This window comes from Physella acuta, unplaced genomic scaffold, assembly GCF_028476545.2.
Source record: "Physella acuta isolate Inbredline_101_S28 unplaced genomic scaffold, ASM2847654v3 ptg000178l, whole genome shotgun sequence".
In the NCBI taxonomy this organism is placed as follows: Eukaryota; Metazoa; Mollusca; class Gastropoda; family Physidae; genus Physella; species Physella acuta.
In genome coordinates, this window is record NW_026731697.1 from 1,350,312 (window position 1) to 1,372,381 (window position 22,070).

Consider the following 22,070-nt stretch of genomic DNA (forward strand, 5'->3'; position numbering starts at 1 on the left):
TTTTTTCCACTTTCCATCAATTGTTACCTCATTAAAACGAGATCAAAATGCATTTATTCATTTTTATACCTGTCATGAATTGTTTCATTTCTTTTTTAATTATGTACAGTACATAATACTGATTGGTTGTTAATATATTGAAATTTTAAAGCTGTCAATATTGCATTGATAACTGGCTTCTTCCAAAAATTATACAATGAATTTTATTTTTCTATATCCAAAAATTATTTTGAAAATATTGTAATGGTTGTCTAAGTTTCACAGCAATAGAAACACTTACTTTCTTATTTCAAATATTTTCTTTATTTAGATTAAATCTAGCTATTAACTATTTTAGCTGAATAAAATTAGATCATGCTGAATCAGGGGAGAGTAGCTTAGAGGAATGAGAACTCATATTTTCAGTCCTTTGCTTTTAATAAATGCTGATTTATTCATTTTCTTGGTTAATATTTTTTACACGCGATAATTAGCCAGATTGCTGTGAGAAGAGAGATCAAGTTCTCCATAACTTATGTAAAATGTTAGTTCTTCCATAACTTTTGTGAGCTGTTGGTCTTACCACAAGTGTATGCAGTAAGGTAGATTACTTGTATCACCTCCCTTTAGAATTACCTCCCTTCAGAATTTAGCCTAATATTTTTAAAATCTACTTGTCTAAAAAGAAAACAGTTAATTGAGCATGTTTTAAATGTTCTCACATTGCAGTCAGTGATTGATGTACAAGTGATTCATTATTGTTAGTGTAATTATCCATTAATTTATTGAACTGTGTTTGAATGGTACCAGTAAACAACTGAACACAACAAATTTTTGGTCTCTTCATTTCAACATTTCTGGCTTGTTTTTGTAGCCTAGTCACATTATTGAACAAGGTGACCATATTGGCAGTTTAGGAACAAAAATATAATACAACACAAACTATTAAGTCAGGTGTTGAAACAAATTTTATAAACTGTGCTAAAAAGATAACTTTTTTTGGCCAAGAATCCACTAAACGGTTTTATTTTATGATATTTATAAATTATAAGCCAAAACAAAAAACACCTTATATAAAAAGTGTACTTTATTACTTAGGAGTAGTTTTAACAATAACAAGTAATGGTAAATAAAACATTGCATCAAGACAATCAAAGATTTGATAAAACATGACAAAAGTGTATTCCATTCAAATAATGGCTAATGACAAAAACAAGACAAATGTGAATTCCATACAAATAATGACCAAAACATTACAAATGTGAATTCCATACAAATAATGACCAAAACATGACAAATATGTCCCATGTCAATAAAGGTCAGGCTATTCATTCACTGACAAAAGTTCATGCCCACAACAGGTTGTGGGTGGAGAAAATATTTCACAGCAGCTCCTGTAGATTTTTTTTAACCTTTGACTTGACCTTAAGGGTGAGCACTAAATGGTCAAAGCTGATGTTGACACCATGCCACCTGTCCAATGAAATATCGTCATGGCAACGGTTTGATGACAGCACACAGACAATCATCAACTTTCTTCAGTGCTCTCTGTCTCTGTTTTTGGTGGGGCTTGAAGTCTGTTGGCCTGTAAACATGAGGATTTGATTGTTATATGGGCTTATAGGTGGGTGACTTTTATTTGATTGTTACTGGTATATGGGCTTATAGGTGGGTGACTTGTAATGTTACTGGTACATGGGCTTATAGGTGGGTGACTTGTAATGTTACTGGTACATGGGCTTATAGGTGGGTGACTTGTAATGTTACTGGTACATGGGCTTATAGGTGGGTGACTTGTAATGTTACTGGTACATGGGCTTATAGGTGGGTGACTTGTAATGTTACTGGTACATGGGCTTATAGGTGGGTGACTTGTAATGTTACTGGTACATGGGCTTATAGGTGAGTGACTGGTATTTGATTGTTACTGGTACATGGGCTTATAGGTGAGTGTGATGACACAAGTTTAGGTTATAGAAGTCTAGTAGAAGATAGCAAAAACAGAGTATAGCGTAGTTAGGTAGACCAATAGAAATACAGGAGATGACTGGTCACGTGGGACGGCAGATGACCACTGAAGCGTGGGTCAGCAGTTAGGTAGCAGGTGGACAGAGGTAGTGCTAGGGGAAAGACGCAGAAGTTGAAATTAAATGTAGTGTTAGAGCTTGTCATGGAAGTGTAGTTGTAGTTAGATAGTGTTAGTAGACAGTTAGATCTTAAGACGTAGTTAGGGTAGGAGTAGGAGATGAGTGTTGAATAAAGAAACATTATAGAATATCTTGAATTGGACTTGTGTTTGATTTCAATTAACTGTACCAATAGGTAAGAAAAAGGTGATCCCTGTAGAGAGTATACATATACAGAATACAAACCTTCAACGCCCTCACAACTGTTGGATCTTCTTCGATCCCCACCCTCACAGGTGAGTGACTTGTATTTGATTGTTACGGAGACATGGGCTTAAATGGGTGACTAGCATTTAATCAACTCACTACACTTAATGTGGTAGGTGTTAGCAATAATGTTCAGGGGTGTTACCTTAAGGCCACAATTGTATGGTTATTTTAACTTATACTACATCCATGGCCACCGTTTGGACTATGTTCAACACATTTCTTTTGGGAGAGTGTGTGGAGGCAGAGACCAGAGGAATGGTAGAGAACTAGAGGGAGGAGAGGTCAGTAAAAAGAGTGTGAAGATTAGGAGGGAGGGAGGTCAGTAGAAATAGTGTGAAGATTAGGAGGGAGGGAGGTCAGTAGAAATAGTGTGAAGATTAGGAGGGAGGAGAGGTCAGTAGAGAGTGGGAGGATCCAGATAAAGAGGACCAGGAGAGAGGAAGAGGACTTACCTTGATAAAACCTCTGTGTCTCATGAGATCGTCCACGCGAGCGTTGTAAAAGTCATAGACAAACTGGGCCATCTGGGGCATGTCTGAGATGATGATTGGCGACTCACTGGGTGGGTCCTGGAGCTGAAGTAAACATTCAGACACATTTTATGACTCAAAATCCCTGGGAACATTTGCCAGATACTCTATCACTAGTAGTGTAATAGACCCCATTTCATCGTTTAAAACTTTTAAAGCATAAACCAGCTTGATATCAGTTATCTCCATGACTGATAACTCGTAAGTCTTGACTTTGGCTCCTGAGCTTCTGTCTATAAGACGTCCTGAGTCCACCAGCTCTGAAGGCAACTGGGCATGGTACTGAGAACACTATACCCCTGTATGTTGACGTTAGTGGAACAGATACACTCTACTCATCTGTCCCACAACAGGGAAAAGATGATACTTCAGCCTAAAACCTTATCCTACCTCCAGGTCTAACTTACCTTAAGGCAATTTAATTGATTAAACTATAGAGGTGGTTAGCCACAAAGATTAGTATAAAAAATAAAAAAATAAACCGTTTTTTAAGAGTTACTCACCTTTCTGGTGCAGGGGTTACTTTCATTGGGCAGCAAATGCAGCATTTGTGGGCGTGAGTTCAGCTGTAGCAAACAGTTTAAAAGGTTGTGAACATTCCATATGTTTACAGGGTTGGTTTCAATAAATGCTAAGTTGGCCATTAGGTAAAAAACTAGAATGTAAAAACATACGATGTTGAAGGCAGGAGTTAAAAAACTAAAATGTAAAAACTTACAATGTTGAAGGCAGGAGTCAGCTCGAAGCAGTTGCTGAACAGGGAGGAGCGAGCAAAGATGTAGAGGCCAAGGCGAGCTCGGGACATGGCCACAATCAGACGCCGGACATCTCTGGGGGGGGGAAACATTTTTTTGACATGTTTATCTCATCATGTGGTTAAACTATCTCATCACAAGGTTAAATTGTTTCATCAATTGGTTAAATTATCTCATCAATTGGTTAAACTATCTCATCACAAGGTTAAATTATCTCATCGATTGGTTAAATTATCTCAAGTGGTCAAATTATCTCATCATGTAGTTTAATTATCTCATCATGTGGTTAAATTATCTCATCATGTGGTTAAATTATCTCATCATGTGATTAAATTATCTCACCACTTGGTTAAATTATCTCATCATGTGGTTAAATTATCTCATCATGTGGTTAAATTATCTCACCACATAGTTAACACATCACACAGTTTAATTATCGCACTACAAGATTAAAATCATGTATTTAACTTATCTAAATTTAAACCCCATTGTTACCTTAAATGGCCGACAGCTTTAGTTCTAACAAGGGAGAGAAGTATGAAGTTGTTCTGCTGGCCCTGGTAGCGATCTACAGTCGTAACCTGGAGAACAGAAGATTTTATTTGAACCAACGTGACCAACAGCATAACTGAGTTGTAAGCTTCTTGTTGGCAGCTTAAGTCCTGGTCTGACAACAGGCTAACCCTAACCTAACTAACCTAACCTAACCCACCAGGCAGCAAACAATGACATTCTGTGTTGAGATGTTTCACCAGAGTGATCCCCCAACCATGACTTAACAGTTCTAGTGTTGATAAAAAAAAATGAGAACGTACCTTATGTGGTCTTCCAATCAGTGGATTGTTGCCACATCGTTGATGTATCACATCGCGGATGAGATGTTTCTGACCGTTGTATGTTGTCAAGATTGAAATTTGTTCCCCTGGGTATCCAATCATACGCATGTACATAAACACTGCAACCACATATTCAGCTTCAGCCAGATTCTGGGAGAGAAAAAAAAAGTTACCATAAAGATATTTACTTCCCCTGAACAGTTACAGACTTTATGTACAACTGGTATTATTTAGTTAAGTTTAAATAGGTATTATGTTCTACAACTTAAAACTGTATGTATTTTATTATACCTGTGTTATCAGTTCAAATTATGTGATTTTGTCTTGATTTTTTTAATCAATAAAAAAATAAACTGTATTACTACAATTAGGCCTAATGCTAATAATATAATTAATGTGTGTTTCGACAATGAAAATGTAACATCTAACTGGACATGCTAATGCTAACTAAGGTAAGTAAAACTGACTTGGTAGAAGTAAGGGTTAGGCTCAGATTCTCCCATGCCGTTGAAGTCCCCAACATCAATAAGCTGGAACTCATACAGGAAGCCTGCATTGGCTTGTCTAAACTCTGGCCTGATGAGCACATGAGGCAGTGATCCCAGCTTCTTGTAGCGCCAGTTGTACAGCTGTGCCAGACTGAAGGAAAAATGTCAAAACTTTTCATTTTATACTTAAACAAATAGGGTGAGTCATTAATTTTAAAAAATTATCTTAGCAGTTAATTTTTTAAAATTAACATAGCAGTTAATTTTTTAAAATTAACATAGCAGTTAATTTTTTTAAATTAACACAGCAGAGCATAAAATATTTTTAAAAACTGCAGTAAAACAATTTGCCAATCTGACAGGCTTCACCAATAAAAATGTGGTCAACAATAACTGTACCTTGATCTGGCTCTTCCCTGAGCATCCAAATCAACTGTAGGAACCCCCAGTCTCACCAGACGGGTAAACAGGGACTGTTCCATGTTGGAAAACTTCTGGAAGGCCATGTTTTTGATGACAGGGGGCAGCTGGTGGTGGTCACCAATCATGATCCATCTTTTTAATCTGCTGTTGCCATCTTTAGGATTCTGGAGAAACAAATTATTCAATCAAGTCTTGAACACAGCCACTGAATTGACAACATCACATGAATGTACAGCTATACAGATACCCATATATAATATGTCTGGTACTATTGGCACCAACTTCTTACCTGTAACAGGAGAGGAATGAATGTTTCTATCTCAAGGATCTGTGCTGACTCTTCCATCAAAATATTGTCAAACTACAACAAAAAATATTTGTTTCATTTTATTTCAAATAAAACTCATCATTTAAAAAAAAAAAATTAAATTTTAAAAATTATCAATGAATTTTAATTTTCTTCCATGTTGACTAGAATCAATTAAAACAAATCTTAAGAAAGGAGAAAGAAACCATCGACTGTGTCCTCACCTGGAAGCCCACGGTGACCAGGTCTCGTCTCTTGAGAGCTGCGTGTGTACACGTCATGGCAATAATTTTTGCCTCTTTAATCAGCAGGTAATTGGCTCGGTCAGATCCACTCCTCAACAGCTCAAACGCTCTGAACTCCTGAATCAATTTAACAAAAAGAATATTATTGAATGGTAAAGTCTACTACTACTTTGACATGGTAACACACAGAAATCAAATATACAGAAGAAAGGCTGACCTCCAGCTGGGTGAAGATTTTCTTGAGGTGAGTGAAACATCCTTCAGCAATGTCCATGTCTTCAGTGAATGTTTTACCATGAAACAATGGTTGAGGGGCGTTGGCGAAAAATTTGTTGAACGGGAAAAAAGCTTGGATTTTTTTAACATGTTCATCCTGCAAGAAGAAGTGATGTGAAATTTCATTTATTTTTCAATGATCAAAGACAGTATGAATAATTTTTTGGATAGGATGGAAAATTGTGAACAGAAACGTAAACAGCAAATGTAAGAATAACAAGTTTTAAAAAAACTAAAAAAGCAAGAAGAACCGTCCATTGAAGTTTTACCTGGCCATAAAATGGCTTGATCTTGCTCTGAAACTCTTCCCAGCGTGACAGAACCTGGCAGAGGGGAACAAAAATGTATGGTACGTTAGTTAAGGTATATGAGGTAATGGTGTTGTTTTATATATGGTTATCAGTATACTGAAATCAGCTTGTTTTTAAGTTGGTTGTGACATTGTAGAAAACTGAAATCTTGTTGTTTTTTTTATGTTGGTAACAGAGAATTAAATTAGCAAATAAATATTGAACAAGTACATGAACTGGATGAAAAATATTTTGTGGATTATTTAGCAAAGAGGGCAGGTAAAGAGCAGTACCTGGTAGATGTAAAAATAGCCAGCAGTCTCACAGGTGTAGGACATGTCACCTATCTCTCCCAGACTGATCTGCAGCCTGTTGACCTCCTGCAGCAGTTCCAGCCTCTGGGCCAGCACGTAGTTCACACGGCCATACCTGGGGGAAATACCTGGCTGTTATAGAGTTAAGTTCACACGGCCATACCTGGGGGAAATACCTGGGTGTTAGACAGTTAAGTTCAAATGACCATACTGGGGGGGGGGGGGAATTTGAGGGTGATTCTTCTTCTTCGTTCTTAATTATTAGTGTTGAAGGTGATCGAGATTTATCTGCCAGTGGGTTTTGAACTCGAGACTTTGTTCGAATTTATCAACCATGAGCTTTTTTGCCGACTCGACCACGCCTCCAACACAATTAAGCGTTACGTGTCAACTGGTTATGCGCCATTGAGGCCATTGACTCCAATTTCAGCCTGCTTTTCTTTTTGGATTTGCTTCCATAGCCTTTGTCCAACCAAGAACAAACTACAAGGCAGCAGTTGTTTGATTTTGGAGTTGTCTCTCCTAGAAGAGTGGCTGTCCCCAGCTAACGAGCCTCATCTGCCCGGGGGTTCGAACTCGAGACTTTTCGGTTTAGCAACCATGAGCTTTACCGACTCGACCACGCCGACCCTTATAAGGGTGATAATATGTGTTATGTTGGGACGGCATGGCCTAAGCGGTTGACTGCTAACTGGCATTCGAATCTGGGTTCAAATCAGTAGAACGTCCCTGAGTTCACCCAGCACGGATGGGTACCTAACTCATGTTAGGGAAAGTAAAACTGGCTGACCATACTACTGACCACACCTTCCCTTCATATGCCGAGGTCAGGAAATATGGATTGCTAGGTCTAAAGAGGATTGTTTACTTGAATGTGTTCTTTAGTTCACACAACCATACCTTCATGCTCCACTTACTAAAACATGAACAAGAGAAATTCAAAACTTTACCTGCTAAAATCTTTCTCTGTCTCTAAAGCTTCCTCACCATGACCAAGACGCAGCAAATGTCTCTCATCAACATCAAGGGCCATGATTTTTTCAAACAGCTGATTCAAGGCCTGAAAGAAAAAAACACATTGTTCCAATCCAGGAATTTTTTATGCATCTAATTTAGAGCCTGAAATACAAAAACATTTTTTTTTTTTTGAAAAAGTGATTTAAGGCCTGAAAGAAACATGTTTTATTCTAATACAGAATTATTTTTAAAATGTAATTACATATCTAAAACCTGACCAGAACCCATATTCAACCCATATTAAACAGCAGTTTCCCATGGCAACAAAGCTAACCTGATTGGAGTGTGTGACCACCAGCATCCTCTGGTTGGGGAAGTTGTGGTAGATGTTTGAGATAATCTGCACGGCCACGTCAGTTTTACCCGTCCCAGGGGGCCCCACCACCATGGTCAGGCCAGGCTGCATGCCTGCTCGGATGGCCTCGATCTGGGTGGGCGTGAACTGGATGGCATTCCTGAAACAACATCATTAGCTAATTATTAGCTAATTACTTATTTGGTGGGAAAATAAAATTATTTAAGGTAAATAACATTAATGGGACGAAGTGGTCTAGTGGTAGAGAGCTGGACTGCTAACCCGTAAGTCTCGAGTTCGCGCTAGGGAAAGTAAAGGCCGCTGGGCATAGTGCTGACCACACTATCTCTTCATATGCCAAGGTCACAGAAACAAGTGAACTCAACTTCACTTGCCCTATAGACCATCAGGTTTGAAAAGGGAACTTTACTTTTCTTTAAATAACATTATGTACATATTGACAATGGTAAATAACATTATATCCATATCCATAATGGTAAATAACATCCATATCCACAATAGTTAATAACATATAAATGTAAATACAATTGAGCAGTGGGATAAAACTTTGAACTTACTTTTTAGGCTGGTTGTATGGGTAAGGTCCTCTGTTAGATATAATATGTGGCATAGCTTTCACTATTTTCTTTGCTTTTGCTTCATCTGTCTCATTCTCTCTCTTTCCTTCAGACTTTTCATCTTCAAATGACAACCTTTTGTTTGAGTATACAACCAACAGTTAGGCTATCAAAACATGAAACTGTATCCAAGGTTACAGTTTGACATAGTTAAAAGAAGAAAAGTTCAAAGTTAACCAGTTAAATAATGAGAACAAAATTAAATATAGTTGATTGATTGCTTTGTGTCTTACTATACAGTCGACTAATTATGTAGTGTCTTACTTGAAAGGTGGGACCTGAGCATCTTTCTCACCAGCCACTGTGAGGGTGAAGTCAGGAAAACTTGCCTCCAAATGTTCCAGGTTTAGGAATGTGTCGTTCCAGTCTAAGTTAGCACTTCTGTTGGGCATTCTGATACAGAGGCAAATAGGTACAAACATTCTGATACAGAGGCAAGTAGGTACAAACATTTACATGACCAAATAGTACAAACATTCTGATACAGAGGCAATCAGGTACAAACATTTACATGACAAAATAGTACAAACATTCTGACACAAAGGCAAGCAGGTACAAACATTTACATGACAAAATAGTACAAACATTGTGATACAGAGGCAAATAGGTACAAACATTGTGATACAGAGGCAAATAGTTACAAACATTCTTATACAGAGGCAAATAGGTACAAACATTCTTATACAGAGGCAAATAGGTACAAACACTCTAATACAGAGGCAAATAGGTACAAACATTCTGATACAGAGGCAAATAGGTACAAACATTCTGATACAGAGGCAAATAGGTACAAACATTCTGATACAGAGGCAAGTAGGTACAAACATTTACATGACCAAATAGTACAAACATTCTGATACAGAGGCAATCAGGTACAAACATTTACATGACAAAATAGTACAAACATTCTGACACAAAGGCAAGCAGGTACAAACATTTACATGACAAAATAGTACAAACATTGTGATACAGAGGCAAATAGGTACAAACATTGTGATACAGAGGCAAATAGTTACAAACATTCTTATACAGAGGCAAATAGGTACAAACATTCTTATACAGAGGCAAATAGGTACAAACACTCTAATACAGAGGCAAATAGGTACAAACATTCTGATACAGAGGCAAATAGGTACAAACATTCTGATACAGAGGCAAATAGGTACAAACATTCTGATACAGAGGCAAATAGGTACAAACATTCTGATACAGAGGCAAATAGGTACAAACATTCTGATACAGAGGCAAATAGGTACAAACATTCTGATACAGAGGAAAATAGGTACAAAATAGAAACAATTAAGGTGGAATACTATAGTAGTAATAGTTAGCCTAAGCTAACTCTACAGGATTACATTAGCTTTATCTTTAAGCTTAACCAACAAACATCCAGTGACAACATACTTGGAGTAGTGTGCAGAGTCAGGGTCACCATAACCCAGGATGAGGTCATGTAGCCAGTCTGGCACCACACACTCTGTGTTCATCAGGTCTCTGATAGTTTCCAGCACTGCCTTAAAGTTGTTCTCCTTGGGCTTCCTCCTCATCATCACATTAAACGTCTCATACACGTCCTGAAAGTTATCAAACATTAAATGTTTTGTACACGTCCTGAAAGTTATCAAACATTAAATGTTTTGTACACGTCATGAAAGTTATCAAAGATTAAATGTTTTGTACACATCATGAAAGTTATCAAAGATTAAATGTTTTGTACACATCATGAAAGTTATCAAAGATTAAATGTTTTGTACACATCATGAAAGTTATCAAAGATTAAATGTTTTGTACACATCATGAAAGTTATCAAAGATTAAATGTTTTGTACACATCATGAAAGTTATCAAAGATTAAATGTTTTGTACACATCATGAAAGTTATCAAAGATTAAATGTTTTGTACACATCATGAAAGTTATCAAAGATTAAATGTTTTGTACACATCATGAAAGTTATCAAACATTAACAAGTCAACAACTAGCTAAAACATCATAAGAAAAAATATCCAAGCAATACAAACAAAAAAATCTAGAGTGAAATATTTTAAAAGTTTAGCTTGTAAGAATTTAACAGTTCCAGGGTCTGGTTATACATAGTCGTGTGACTACAGATTTACATAGTCAAGTGACTCCTGCAATGTATAGTCATGTGACTGCAGCTATACACAGTCATGGGACTCCGGCTATACATAGTCATGTGACACCGGCTATACATTATAGTCATGTGACTCCTGTTATAAATAGTCATGTGACTCCTCACCTCCTTGCCGCTGACGTTTTGAGTCATGTCCAGCTGATACTGGTTGGGGTCCAGCCACACTCTGTAGGTGCGGTTGTCACTGTGGAACTCTGGTTTAGGCTCTGGACCTGAAACAGATGCAGAGACGTGTAATCTTACTGCAAACATCACAACAAACAGACACACAAAACAGATGCACAGGTATGTAATCTTACTGCAAACATCACAACAAACAGACATGTAATCTTACTGCAAACATCACAACAAACAGACACACAAAACAGATGCACAGGTATGTAATCTTACTGCAAACATCACAACAAACAGACATGTAATCTTACTGCAAACATCACAACAAACAGACATGTAATCTTACTGCAAACATTACAACAAATAGACATACACAACATCTGAAAGATCCAGTTTGAACAAGTAACCATAAACAGTAAAAAAAAAATTTTCATTTTACAAAATTTGTAGTTCAATAATTTTTAGAAACATTTTAAAATTAATAATTGTGTAATCAGAAAAAGTAATTGAAATTAGACTAGTAAATATTAGTGAATGACTTACCTTCTTCAATAAGTTTCCCACTCTCATCAAGAAGTCCCTCAATTTCACAACCTCTCACGTAAACAAGACCAACCTAAAAAAATCAACAAGTGTCCACTAGATCAATACTGTGTTTCAAACAACATTAAACAACAGGATTAAAATTAAAAATAGCAATCATTTAGGTAAACAGTGTAGTTGTCTCAAGAGGTGGTCAGTTACCTGTGGTTTAAAAGGTTCTTGGTGGTTGTATTTATATCCAATAGGAACTTCAGGCCGCAGTGTTAACAGAAAAGCAACGTCATGTTTTCTTAAACCTAAAAATAAGAGAGCAAGAACCAAATTTAAACATGCATACTACAAAACAGAATGGTCACAGAATTATCAGCTAGGCGACCATTGTTAGAATTGTACACATTTTAGGAAGGGTAATAGTTTACCTTGCCACTCATACTTGACCTCTGGCCTGACACTGAGGTTCAAGGTCACATCAGCTCTGACCTGAGCAGGGTGGTTTTCTCCAAGCTGTGGTTTAGCCACCTGTTGAGCAGAAGATGTTCAAACAATGAATGGTGAGAAAATTAATAAAAGTGGTTTGTAGAACCAATCTATGAGCTTAGATAACTATGATTAAAAAAACCTTAATCATGTTGAAAAATTGGGATAAAATTTGGCTGGTACAAGCAAACCAGTAGCTCAGATAAATAGGGTAAAACAGTCCTACACAATGGCTTAGATAAATAGGGTAAAACGACCATACACAATGGTGTAAGAATAGATAAAATGTAACATTGCTGGTACAAGTGAAACATTAGCTTATATAGAAAGACAAAAACAAACCTCCACAATGGTGAAAGAATGGATAAAATTTAACATGGCTGGTACAAGTGAAGCATTAGCTTATATAGGAAGACAAAAACAAACCTCCACAATGGTGAAAGAATGGATAAAATTTAACATGGCTGGTACAAGTGAAGCATTAGCTTATATAGGAAGACAAAAACAAACCTCCACAATGGTGAAAGAATGGATAAAATTTAACATGGCTGGTACAAGTGAAGCATTATCTGATATAGAAAGACAAAAAAAACCCTCCACAATGGTGAAAGAATGGATAAAATTTAACATGGCTGGTACAAGTGAAGCATTAGCTTATATAGGAAGACAAAAACAAACCTCCACAATGGTGAAAGAATGGATAAAATTTAACATGGCTGGTACAAGTGAAGCATTATCTGATATAGAAAGACAAAAACAAACCTCCACAATGGTGAAAGAATGGATAGGCTGCGCCATGCGAGCCCAACCTCCAAACAAACAGTGACCATCTTCAGCTTTCCTGTTTTAATTCAAAAATTTATTATAAAAAAATTATCTTATTAAAAAATAATGTCAAATATTGTGACGTTTTTTTATACATTAAAAAATGAATCATTGAAATGAATGCAGAACTTATTAGAAACGTAAACACTAACCAAGGTTTCATGTGAGTAATGGCGTCTTCAATATCTTGTCTGATCTCATCTGAAAACAAAATTATAATGGTGTCAGTCATGTTCAATCTTAAAATAAAATTTCAAACCAAAATATTATTCTTAGAACCAAATTTGAAACAACTTTGCTGACTGATACTCACAAGTCGACTCAAGTCTAAACAGATTAAAGTTGCGCAGGAGATAATCATGAAGTGTTAAGAATTGCAAGTTCAACTTTGGCAATGCCAGACAACCTGAAAAACACAAGTCATTGATTACAGCCCTGAACACTTACAAATTTTGTTTAGTTGTATTCATCCAATTGAAAATTATAAAAAAGCTTTAAATCGACAAAGTCCAGTTGGGTGATTTATGAAAAAAAATCTCTTTTTTTTACAGTTCCTGTAAATAAATAAAATGCTATACTAAATGCCCAAAAAAATAATACCTTCTCCAGAGAAGAATTCTGATGGCACAATGTTCTCATCCCAGATAATTTCTTCAGTGGGGTACAAGGGCATCTCATTGATGGCCTCCTGCTGGGATATCTTGCGCTCATGCTTCCATTTCTGCAATCAACATCGTAATTCATTCACGTTATCAGAAACTGATACATTTCTTACATTTTATACAATGAATGTATTACCCAACCAAATGGAGTTTTCAACAGTAAACTTTTGTGTAACAACAAAAACAACTACAACAATGACGTCAGACAGAACACAACCACAATGTTGGGAATGAACTGCACACTCAAACAACAATAAGTGAACAATACAGTTAGCAGCATCACAAGTACAAACCAATATTTCCAATAGGAAGGTCTTTGAATATTGTGTTTCTTCTGTCTCAAGGGGAGGTAAGTAGTTTAAGTGTGCTAGTAATCTGTGCAAATCTTCAGCACTATAGGTAGAAAAGAAATAATGCATTCAAAAAAATATTAAAAGCTTGTCTTGCTATAATTTTAAACAAACATTAAACAATGTTACCAGGCAAACAAAATGTTTGGTTTATGTTCCATGTTAAAACATGTTGAGTACCGAACAAACATTAAACCAGGCAAACAAAATGTAAGGTTTCCTATTTAATGTTCCATGTTAAAACATGTTGAGTACCGAACAAACATTAAACAATGTTACCAGGCAAACAAAATGTAAGGTTTCCTATTTAATGTTCCATGTTAAAACATGCTGAGTACCAAACAAACATTAAACCAGGCAAACAAAATGTTAGGTTTCCTATTTTTAATGTTCCATGTTAAGACATGTTAAGTACCTGAGAGGTTCAAAGAATTTTAAAATAGAATCCTTGGTGTCCACACTGGCCACATTTTTGATGGCATAGTTTTTTAGTTCTGGGAAGTGCTTGAACAGGACACACTGAAAAGTTTTAACACAATTTTCATCAATTTATCGTTTGCATTGTTTGTGACTACATAAAATCCACACAAAGAACACACTGTTTTAACATTTATGTTAAAAACTACTTATACAGATTGTTAGAATTTAAAATTATAACTCCTGATTATTCTAATACTTTGCAATATATTTTAAATTTACTTGTAGGTAGCCTTACCAGCGCCACAGATAAAAATTAGAAAATAAGTTCGTTAAACATAATTACCTGCAGGGCGTTAACCTTATTATAGTGTAGGTCAATTCTGTCATGCATGGTCAAGGCTTCCCCTGTGATCTCATCAATCTCAAACAGTGCATAGGACTCCAGCATTTCCAGAAGCTGAAAGGGAGGATTGGAAATGATCAAGTACATGTTAACAGTTGGGCAGATTAGAAACAATCAACTACTTGTATCACCTAGCACAAATTTCCACAGTATGATGTGACCACTCAAACAACCTCCCACTTACCTGTCCAAACAGCTTGCCCTCTGGACGGTGGATCAGTTGTGAGAGTTTGCACCTGACAACCACATGCCGGTCATCTATCAAAGCATTGACGAACCTTCGAGTAGGGAGCTGGGCTTCAATATCAATCAACAGCTCCAGGAAACGTTCACAGTAATGCATTTTGTTGGGATCTGCTGAGCCTGAGTTTTCAATTGAAATATTAGACATGAAAATATTTGCGATCAGTAAAAATATATTAACTGCCTTTTTTTTATCTTAAGCCAATTTTTAATTTGTTTACAATCTCATTACAAATTTTATATAAATTAACTTAAGATAAAATTGTTGCTAAAAATTCTACAAATGTAAATATTCACAACATAATAACTTTGAGACCTATGTATTTGAAAATTAAAATCTATCTTGATTTATTTTTAATGGTTGATAAGCATTAATCCTTTTTAAAATCTCCAATAATTTACCTTTAAAAGGAATGGAATCCAGGATGTTGAAGAACTTTTCTAAGAGTCTAGCAAAGAAATTCCTTTCAAACTGGACAATCTCCCTCTCCTCCTGCGGAAGCTTCTCATCCCTCTTTTGAAAGGCGTTGTAAAACTTCTTGTACTTGGGGTTGGCTCTGAACAGCTCTTCTCGCCTGCCCTGGGTTGTGAGGGCAACAATTAGAGCACACATTCAAATGGTGGGTAGAAACTTATCAATAAGGGTACATATTTAAACAATAATTTAATGCTGAATCTGAACATGTATTAAAATTAAACAAAGGAAGAACATGATGCTAAGTTGTCTAAGCCTCATTAAAAAATGTCATGTGAGTTGTTTAATTAAACAAGAATTTTGAAAAGTAACACAAAGGCTGTGATTACTTACTGGAAGAAGATTAGTCCACACAGGAAGAGAGACCAGTCTCTGCACTCTTTCTCTGATTAAATCTACTTCCTAAAAGTTAGATAATCCACAATAAATATTTATCACAAATAGCAAGAAAATAATAATTTTAAAGCAAAAAAAAAAGCCCACTAAAACAGTTGTATAGTTAAATGAATGAATGAATAATTATGAATAAAATATATGTACCAGACTGTTGAAACAATGTATAAGAAAAATTAACAGCACTGCTGTTTCTTTGTAGGAGAGGCCACCGGCACTAAGACAAAGGTCAAGGACATGTCGGAACAAGTGAGGAAACTCTTCAGGGAGGGCTTTAAAACTCTGGAAAATAATGATGCTATCATTAATTGTACCAAAATATTTTATATTGGAGCTGTTTTGTTTTTCTTTAAAGAAATGTAGTAAGTGCTTGTCAATTACATGTCTTCAAGTAGATGTTATAACTTTCTTTTTGTGTTGAGAATATTAACTTGTTTTGCAATATGGATTAAATGTTAAGTTACCTCCCATGCTGGAACCCTTTCTCTAAATTTTTCATTGATGATTGCAGCAATAGACATCACATGGGTGGTTTTAGCCTTGTAGGAAGAAAAAAGCTAATTGTTACCTTCCATTATAGATAAAATACATTGATGATTTGTCATTAAAACAAGAAATATTTAAAATCAAAATAAATCACTAAAATAAATTGAATTCTAACCTTTCCTTTCTTGTAATTTGGCCACAGATAATTTTCTAAGTAGCGGCTGAATTCCAGCATCATAATTCTCTTTGTCGAGAAGCTGTCATTAAAGAGAAACCACATTTCAAAGATTTTCAAATAGTGAAAAATATCTTTACAAATAAATAGCCAAGTTTTGATACCATATAATATCAGATGTTTTTGTAATGAATTAATTAATGTATATGTTAGTAAGAGATAATAAAATAATTTTAAAAATTAAAAGGAAATCTATAATGAACTTATATTTTACTTACTTTGTGCCCATAAGCTCTACTTGATATATTTCATCTACAATCTAAAATTATTATTTTTTAAAAATGTCAATAAATTTTACAAGAAAACTTACATAATTTTAAAAAACTCCAATTTGTGCACAATCAAATCATAGAAAAAATACATAACTAGTATTTTTTTTCAGGTTTTTAAAGTATGCATTTTTTAACTTTTATTTTTCTGATAAAACACTTCAACAAAAGTGGTTCACTAATATTTTTATTCTTATAAACTATCCTTTTTAATAGAACCTTTTACAATCCTGCCATTCTGCAATCAAGTTTATCATACTATTAAATAATATAAAATTATAAAAATAAAACTAGTAGTCTTGACTTTAAAAATTATTTTTCTATGTGCATTTGTTTTTAAACTGCAAGGGAGAAAAAAGGTCTCACCTGGGGTTTAAATGGTACACCATTTTTCTTTGCCTCCGGGCTCCAATTTTTAAATGCAAGCTGAAATCATTTGTTAAAGGTTACAACACCAAAAATCACATCAACCTCTTTACATATATAAATAAGTTTGGGGGTTTAGCAAAGCTAAATTATAATTTTAAAAATTCTTTCTTTTAAAAAACAAGATACAGTAAAACATAATAATTGTCCTAATTTAACCCACACTAAACAGTAAATGGCATAAAACTACCTCAGTTATTGGGTCTACTTGAATTTGCTCAACAGTTATAGCTGTTGATTTTTTGCCAGTAGATTTAGGTTTTTCCTCTTTTATTTCAGCTTTGACTTGCGTTTCCATTTCTACAGTCTAAGAGGTTATTCTTGTATTTATATATTTTTTATATAGTGATTTGATAAGGTAATCTTTAAGTCAGCATTTCTTGAATTCCTTAAAAAAAGAGGCAGATGAGATTTGTTTAGTAAGAAAGTTTTCCTCCTTAATTTTATGATCGCTCACACAAATTTTCTTGTAAGCCAGAGAAAATCCTGACAGTCTAAGGGTCACTGTAAGTTTAATTAAGATATCAGCAGACCTATCAGATAGCATATGTCATAGTATGAACAATTTCTATTTGATATTGTTGATGACATCAGGGATGATTATAGATACCAGTGTCCCATAATGGAATCTTCTTTAAAAAAGGGGTGTTGGGTTGTTAGTAGTATTGTAATCTCGACTAATTTTATGATTAGAAATTAGGGTTAGGCGTATGGTTGGACCAGGGTTGGGGTTAGGGACAGGGTTAGCATTGACATTAACCAGCCATGTGTGTATTTAGTTAACTACCAGTCAAAGAAGATTCCATTATCAGACACCGGTGTAACCATTCTCCCGACATGAGTTCTGTTTTTACACAGACCAAGCAAAATGAAAAACGTTCTTTGTAAATTAAAATTTACATAAGCTTCTATTATTATTGACTAATACCATGCATGCGAGAAAGTTCAAGTAACTAGGCTCTAGATTTGTAGCCTATTTCTTTTAGGCCTATATAGATCTATTTATATTTTATAAATTTCAGATTGATATAAAATTAATTTATGTTAACAATGAACATTAGAACAGAAAAAAGCAACTAGAATCTACATTGTTACATAAAGTATAAAGTGACAAATTTTAATGTAGTATTTTGGCTGTTTTGAACTAGATCTAGGTGGTGTTCATTTATTTTATTCAATAATAAAAATAACTTTAAGAAGTCATTAATTTTCAATCTAATGTTGCATCATCATAATTTATTAATTTTATTTACAGTTAAAAGGCAGTATTTATAGGTAGGGTTGTCGGCATCCGCCGAGTTCGCGGTAAAAACATGACCCGAAATCGCCCATTACTTTCTGATACCGGACCCACGAGATTTGGTTTTGCATACTAATAAGTTTTTAATTTATGGTAATTAATTAAGTTTAAAAGGTCATTTCCTAAGGTTAATTAAAAAGAAGAGTGGTTATCCCTTAGTTTTAATGGCTTTGCGACCTGATTGCATGCTGTCTCTGCTTTGGTCTTCCCTCTGTATCAAGGTTAGTTTCAAATACGTTGGAATCTCGATTTTTTAAAAGATTCCTCTAGATGAGAGTAGATTACTGATCAGACATATCTTAAGTAATCGGAAATGAAATTTGTTTTTGGATATTTTGACTCCGACATTAGTTATACCCCTCCGAACGTAGTCACTGTATGTAGGTCACGCTGCCACCATTGTTATATTTTTTCATCCCGATCTTCCTGCCTTTAAGTTTGATCAACTAATAACAGCATTCTTATGGCATGTGCAAACAAATCTAATTTTTTATTTCAAAATATATTTACATACCCATCTTTAATTTTTTCAGCTCTAGTTCTAGTTTTGCAGAATGTTTTTCCTAAAAATCCAATATTGTTAGACTAGACTCTAGACTGACGAGAGTCAGACCTAGATCTAGGTTACCTGTCTGTTGCTATACACTAGCAATGTGCTAACTGTAATTTTAAGTATTCAAGTTCTACTTACCCTTAGATATAGTTATATGCTGAAAATCAGAATCCATACGCCATACACAATTCACACATAAAAACATTGATCTGATAACTTCATTTCACTTATTACAAAATGGCTTTTATATGGACTCTACTTCACCTGCCCAAAATAACAAGGCAGTTATAGACACATTACAGTGTTCAAGTCATTTACTTGAGATTTCTGACTATGGAGTTCTTTCATTCACTGTATTTATATAAAATATTGCTTTAGAAACATTTTCATATTTGCGCAGCAGTTTTATAACAAAATGGCTTAAAGATGGACTCTACTTCACCTGCCCAAAATAATGAGGCAATTATATGCACATAACAGTGTTCAAGTCATTTACTTTAGATTTCTAACTTTGTAGTTCTTTCATTTGCTGTATTTATATAAAATATGGCTTTAGAAACATTTTCATATTTGCGCAGCACACAGTTTTTTGGGGTTATGGGAGGAAGCCAACACAAAAATATAAGTTCTGTATTATTTTTATTAATTTCAACAGCATTTACAAGTTCTATATATCATTCTAGTTAAACTCTGCAAATATGAACAAAATACAACTGCAAGTAAAATAACTATGCTCAATTTATTCAGGTATACCATGACTTGTCACAATTGGCCAATGCTAAAGTAGGGATTTAGGTAAAAAAACACTAATCATCATATAAAAATACAAATTACATATTCTTGTAGAGCTCAACTATATGTAAACAAAACAAAAAAGATTTTCTGTCTAGCTCAAATAGTTTTTTTTTGGCGAATTTTTTTGTGAGGGGTGGAATCCCCTTGCTTTTGCATTGGCCAATTGTGACAAGTCATGGTATACCTGAATAAATTGAGCATAGTTATTTTACTTGCAGTTGTATTTTGTTCATATTTGCAGAGTTTAACTAGAATGATATATAGAACTTGTAAATGCTGTTGAAATTAATAAAAATAATACAGAACTTATATTTTTGTGTTGGCTTCCTCCCATAACCCCAAAAAACTGTGTGCTGCGCAAATATGAAAATGTTTCTAAAGCCATATTTTATACAAATACAGCAAATAAAAGAACTACAAAGTTAGAAATCTAAAGTAAATGACTTGAACACTGTTATGTGCATATAATTGCCTCATTATTTTGAGCAGGTGAAGTAGAGTCCATCTTTAAGCCATTTTGTTATAAAACTGCTGCGCAAATATGAAAATGTTTCTAAAGCAATATTTTATATAAATACAGTGAATGAAAGAACTCCATAGTCAGAAATCTAAAGTAAATGACTTGAACACTGTAATGTGTCTATAACTGCCTTGTTATTTTGGGCAGGTGAAGTAGAGTCCATATAAAAGCCATTTTGTAATAAGTGAAATGAAGTTATCAGATCAATGTTTTTATGTGTGAATTGTGTATGGATTCTGATTTTCAGCATATAACTATATCTAAGGGTAAGTAGAACTTGAATACTTAAAATTACAGTTAGCACAATGCTAGTGTATAGCAACAGACAGGTAACCTAGATCTAGGTCTGACTCTTGTCAGTCTAGAGTCTAGTCTGACAATATTGGATTTTTAGGAAAAACATATTCTGCAAAACTAGAACTAGAGCTGAAAAAATTAAAGATGGGTATGTAAATATATTTTGAAATAAAAAATTAGATTTGTTTGCACATGCCATAAGAATGCTGTTATCAGTTGATCAAACTTAAAGGCAGGAAGATCGGGATGAAAAAATATAACAATGGTGGCAGCGTGACCCACATACAGTGACTACGTTCGGAGGGGTATAACTAATGTCGGAGTCAAAATATCCAAAAACAAATTTCATTTCCAATTACTTAAGATATGTCTGATCAGTAATCTACTCTCATCTAGAGGAATCTTTTAAAAAATCGAGATTCCAACGTATTTGAAACTAACCCTGATACAGAGGGAAGACCAAAGCAGAGACAGCATGCAATCAGGTCGCAAAGCCATTAAAACTAAGGGACAACCACTCTACTTTTTAATTAACCTTAGGAAATGACCTTTTAAACTTAATTAATTACCATAAATTAAAAACTTATTAGTATGCAAAACCAAATCTTGTGGGTCCGGTATCAGAAAGTAATGGGCGATTTCGGGTCATGTTTTTACCGCGAACTCGGCGGATGCCAACAACCCTAGCTAAAGCAAGGGGATTCCACCCCTCACAAAAAAATTCGCCAAAAAAAAACTATTTGAGCTAGACAAAAAATCTTTTTTGTTTTTTTTTTCATTTTGTTGAGCTCTACAAGAATATGTAATTTTTATTTTTATATGATGATTAGTGTTTTTTTACCTAAATCCCTAGGCCTATGTGCATTTACATTTAGTTTTATGATTAGATTTTTAAAAAGCATGATTTAGATCTGATCTGGATTCTAATTAAATTAATTTTTTTAAAAATTAGGCCTAATCAAGAAAATAATAAATAAATAAATATTAAATTAATAAATATCAATGTGCACTCAACATTTGTGGGATCAGAGAAAGTTCATGTGAAATAATTATTAAAACTTAAGAAGTCACCTGTTTTTCACATTACTAGATCTAGGTCTAGTCGCTGGCGATTTTACGTACCTAAAACTCCTAAAACGATAGATTACCAATTATTGTTTGAAACTTTTTACCCAGTTTTTGAAATTCGACAACAAAACGAAGCATGTAGATTACTAAACACTGACAAATTACCGAAAACCAACAATTAATAATGTTAAGCTATGCATCATTTCACATTTCTCTCTGTACTGCTTTCAATAATTGTAAGCATTGAAACATGTTTGTATTCGTCAGTTAAACT

General features: G+C 34.6%; 1 protein-coding gene across 1 annotated transcript; it reads right to left on the minus strand.

Annotated features, from left to right (window-relative positions):
• Nucleotides 1-1,053: 1,053 nt before the first annotated feature.
• On the minus strand, nucleotides 1,054-21,943 carry LOC131936457 (RNA helicase aquarius). Its single transcript, XM_059293454.1, has 39 exons — nucleotides 21,901-21,943; nucleotides 17,454-17,651; nucleotides 17,204-17,263; nucleotides 16,787-16,827; nucleotides 16,509-16,590; nucleotides 16,312-16,386; nucleotides 15,995-16,129; nucleotides 15,788-15,856; nucleotides 15,382-15,559; nucleotides 14,921-15,099; nucleotides 14,677-14,790; nucleotides 14,329-14,432; nucleotides 13,857-13,956; nucleotides 13,502-13,622; nucleotides 13,215-13,307; nucleotides 13,054-13,102; nucleotides 12,839-12,917; nucleotides 12,019-12,118; nucleotides 11,801-11,895; nucleotides 11,600-11,672; nucleotides 11,048-11,154; nucleotides 10,194-10,363; nucleotides 9,054-9,182; nucleotides 8,730-8,864; nucleotides 8,131-8,311; nucleotides 7,790-7,899; nucleotides 6,819-6,954; nucleotides 6,505-6,558; nucleotides 6,177-6,332; nucleotides 5,939-6,076; nucleotides 5,697-5,768; nucleotides 5,384-5,571; nucleotides 4,964-5,135; nucleotides 4,476-4,646; nucleotides 4,156-4,241; nucleotides 3,624-3,735; nucleotides 3,409-3,471; nucleotides 2,828-2,950; nucleotides 1,054-1,564 (listed from the first exon to the last, which is right to left on the minus strand). Exons 2-39 carry the CDS (start codon nucleotides 17,559-17,561, stop codon nucleotides 1,508-1,510), a joined length of 4,215 nt encoding a protein of 1,404 aa, XP_059149437.1. The 5' UTR covers nucleotides 17,562-17,651; nucleotides 21,901-21,943; the 3' UTR covers nucleotides 1,054-1,507.
• Between the last annotated feature and the right edge of the window lie 127 nt (nucleotides 21,944-22,070).

Coding starts and splice junctions, on each gene's coding strand:
- LOC131936457 (XM_059293454.1), bottom strand. CDS start 17,561: ATGGAAACGCAAGTCAAAGCTGAAATAAAAGAGGAAAAACCTAAATCT. Junction 15,857..15,994: donor TACATTGTTTCAACAGTCTG/GTACATATATTT, acceptor TCTAACTTTTAG/GAAGTAGATTTAATCAGAGA. Junction 11,155..11,599: donor TGGGAAACTTATTGAAGAAG/GTAAGTCATTCA, acceptor CATCTGTTTCAG/GTCCAGAGCCTAAACCAGAG.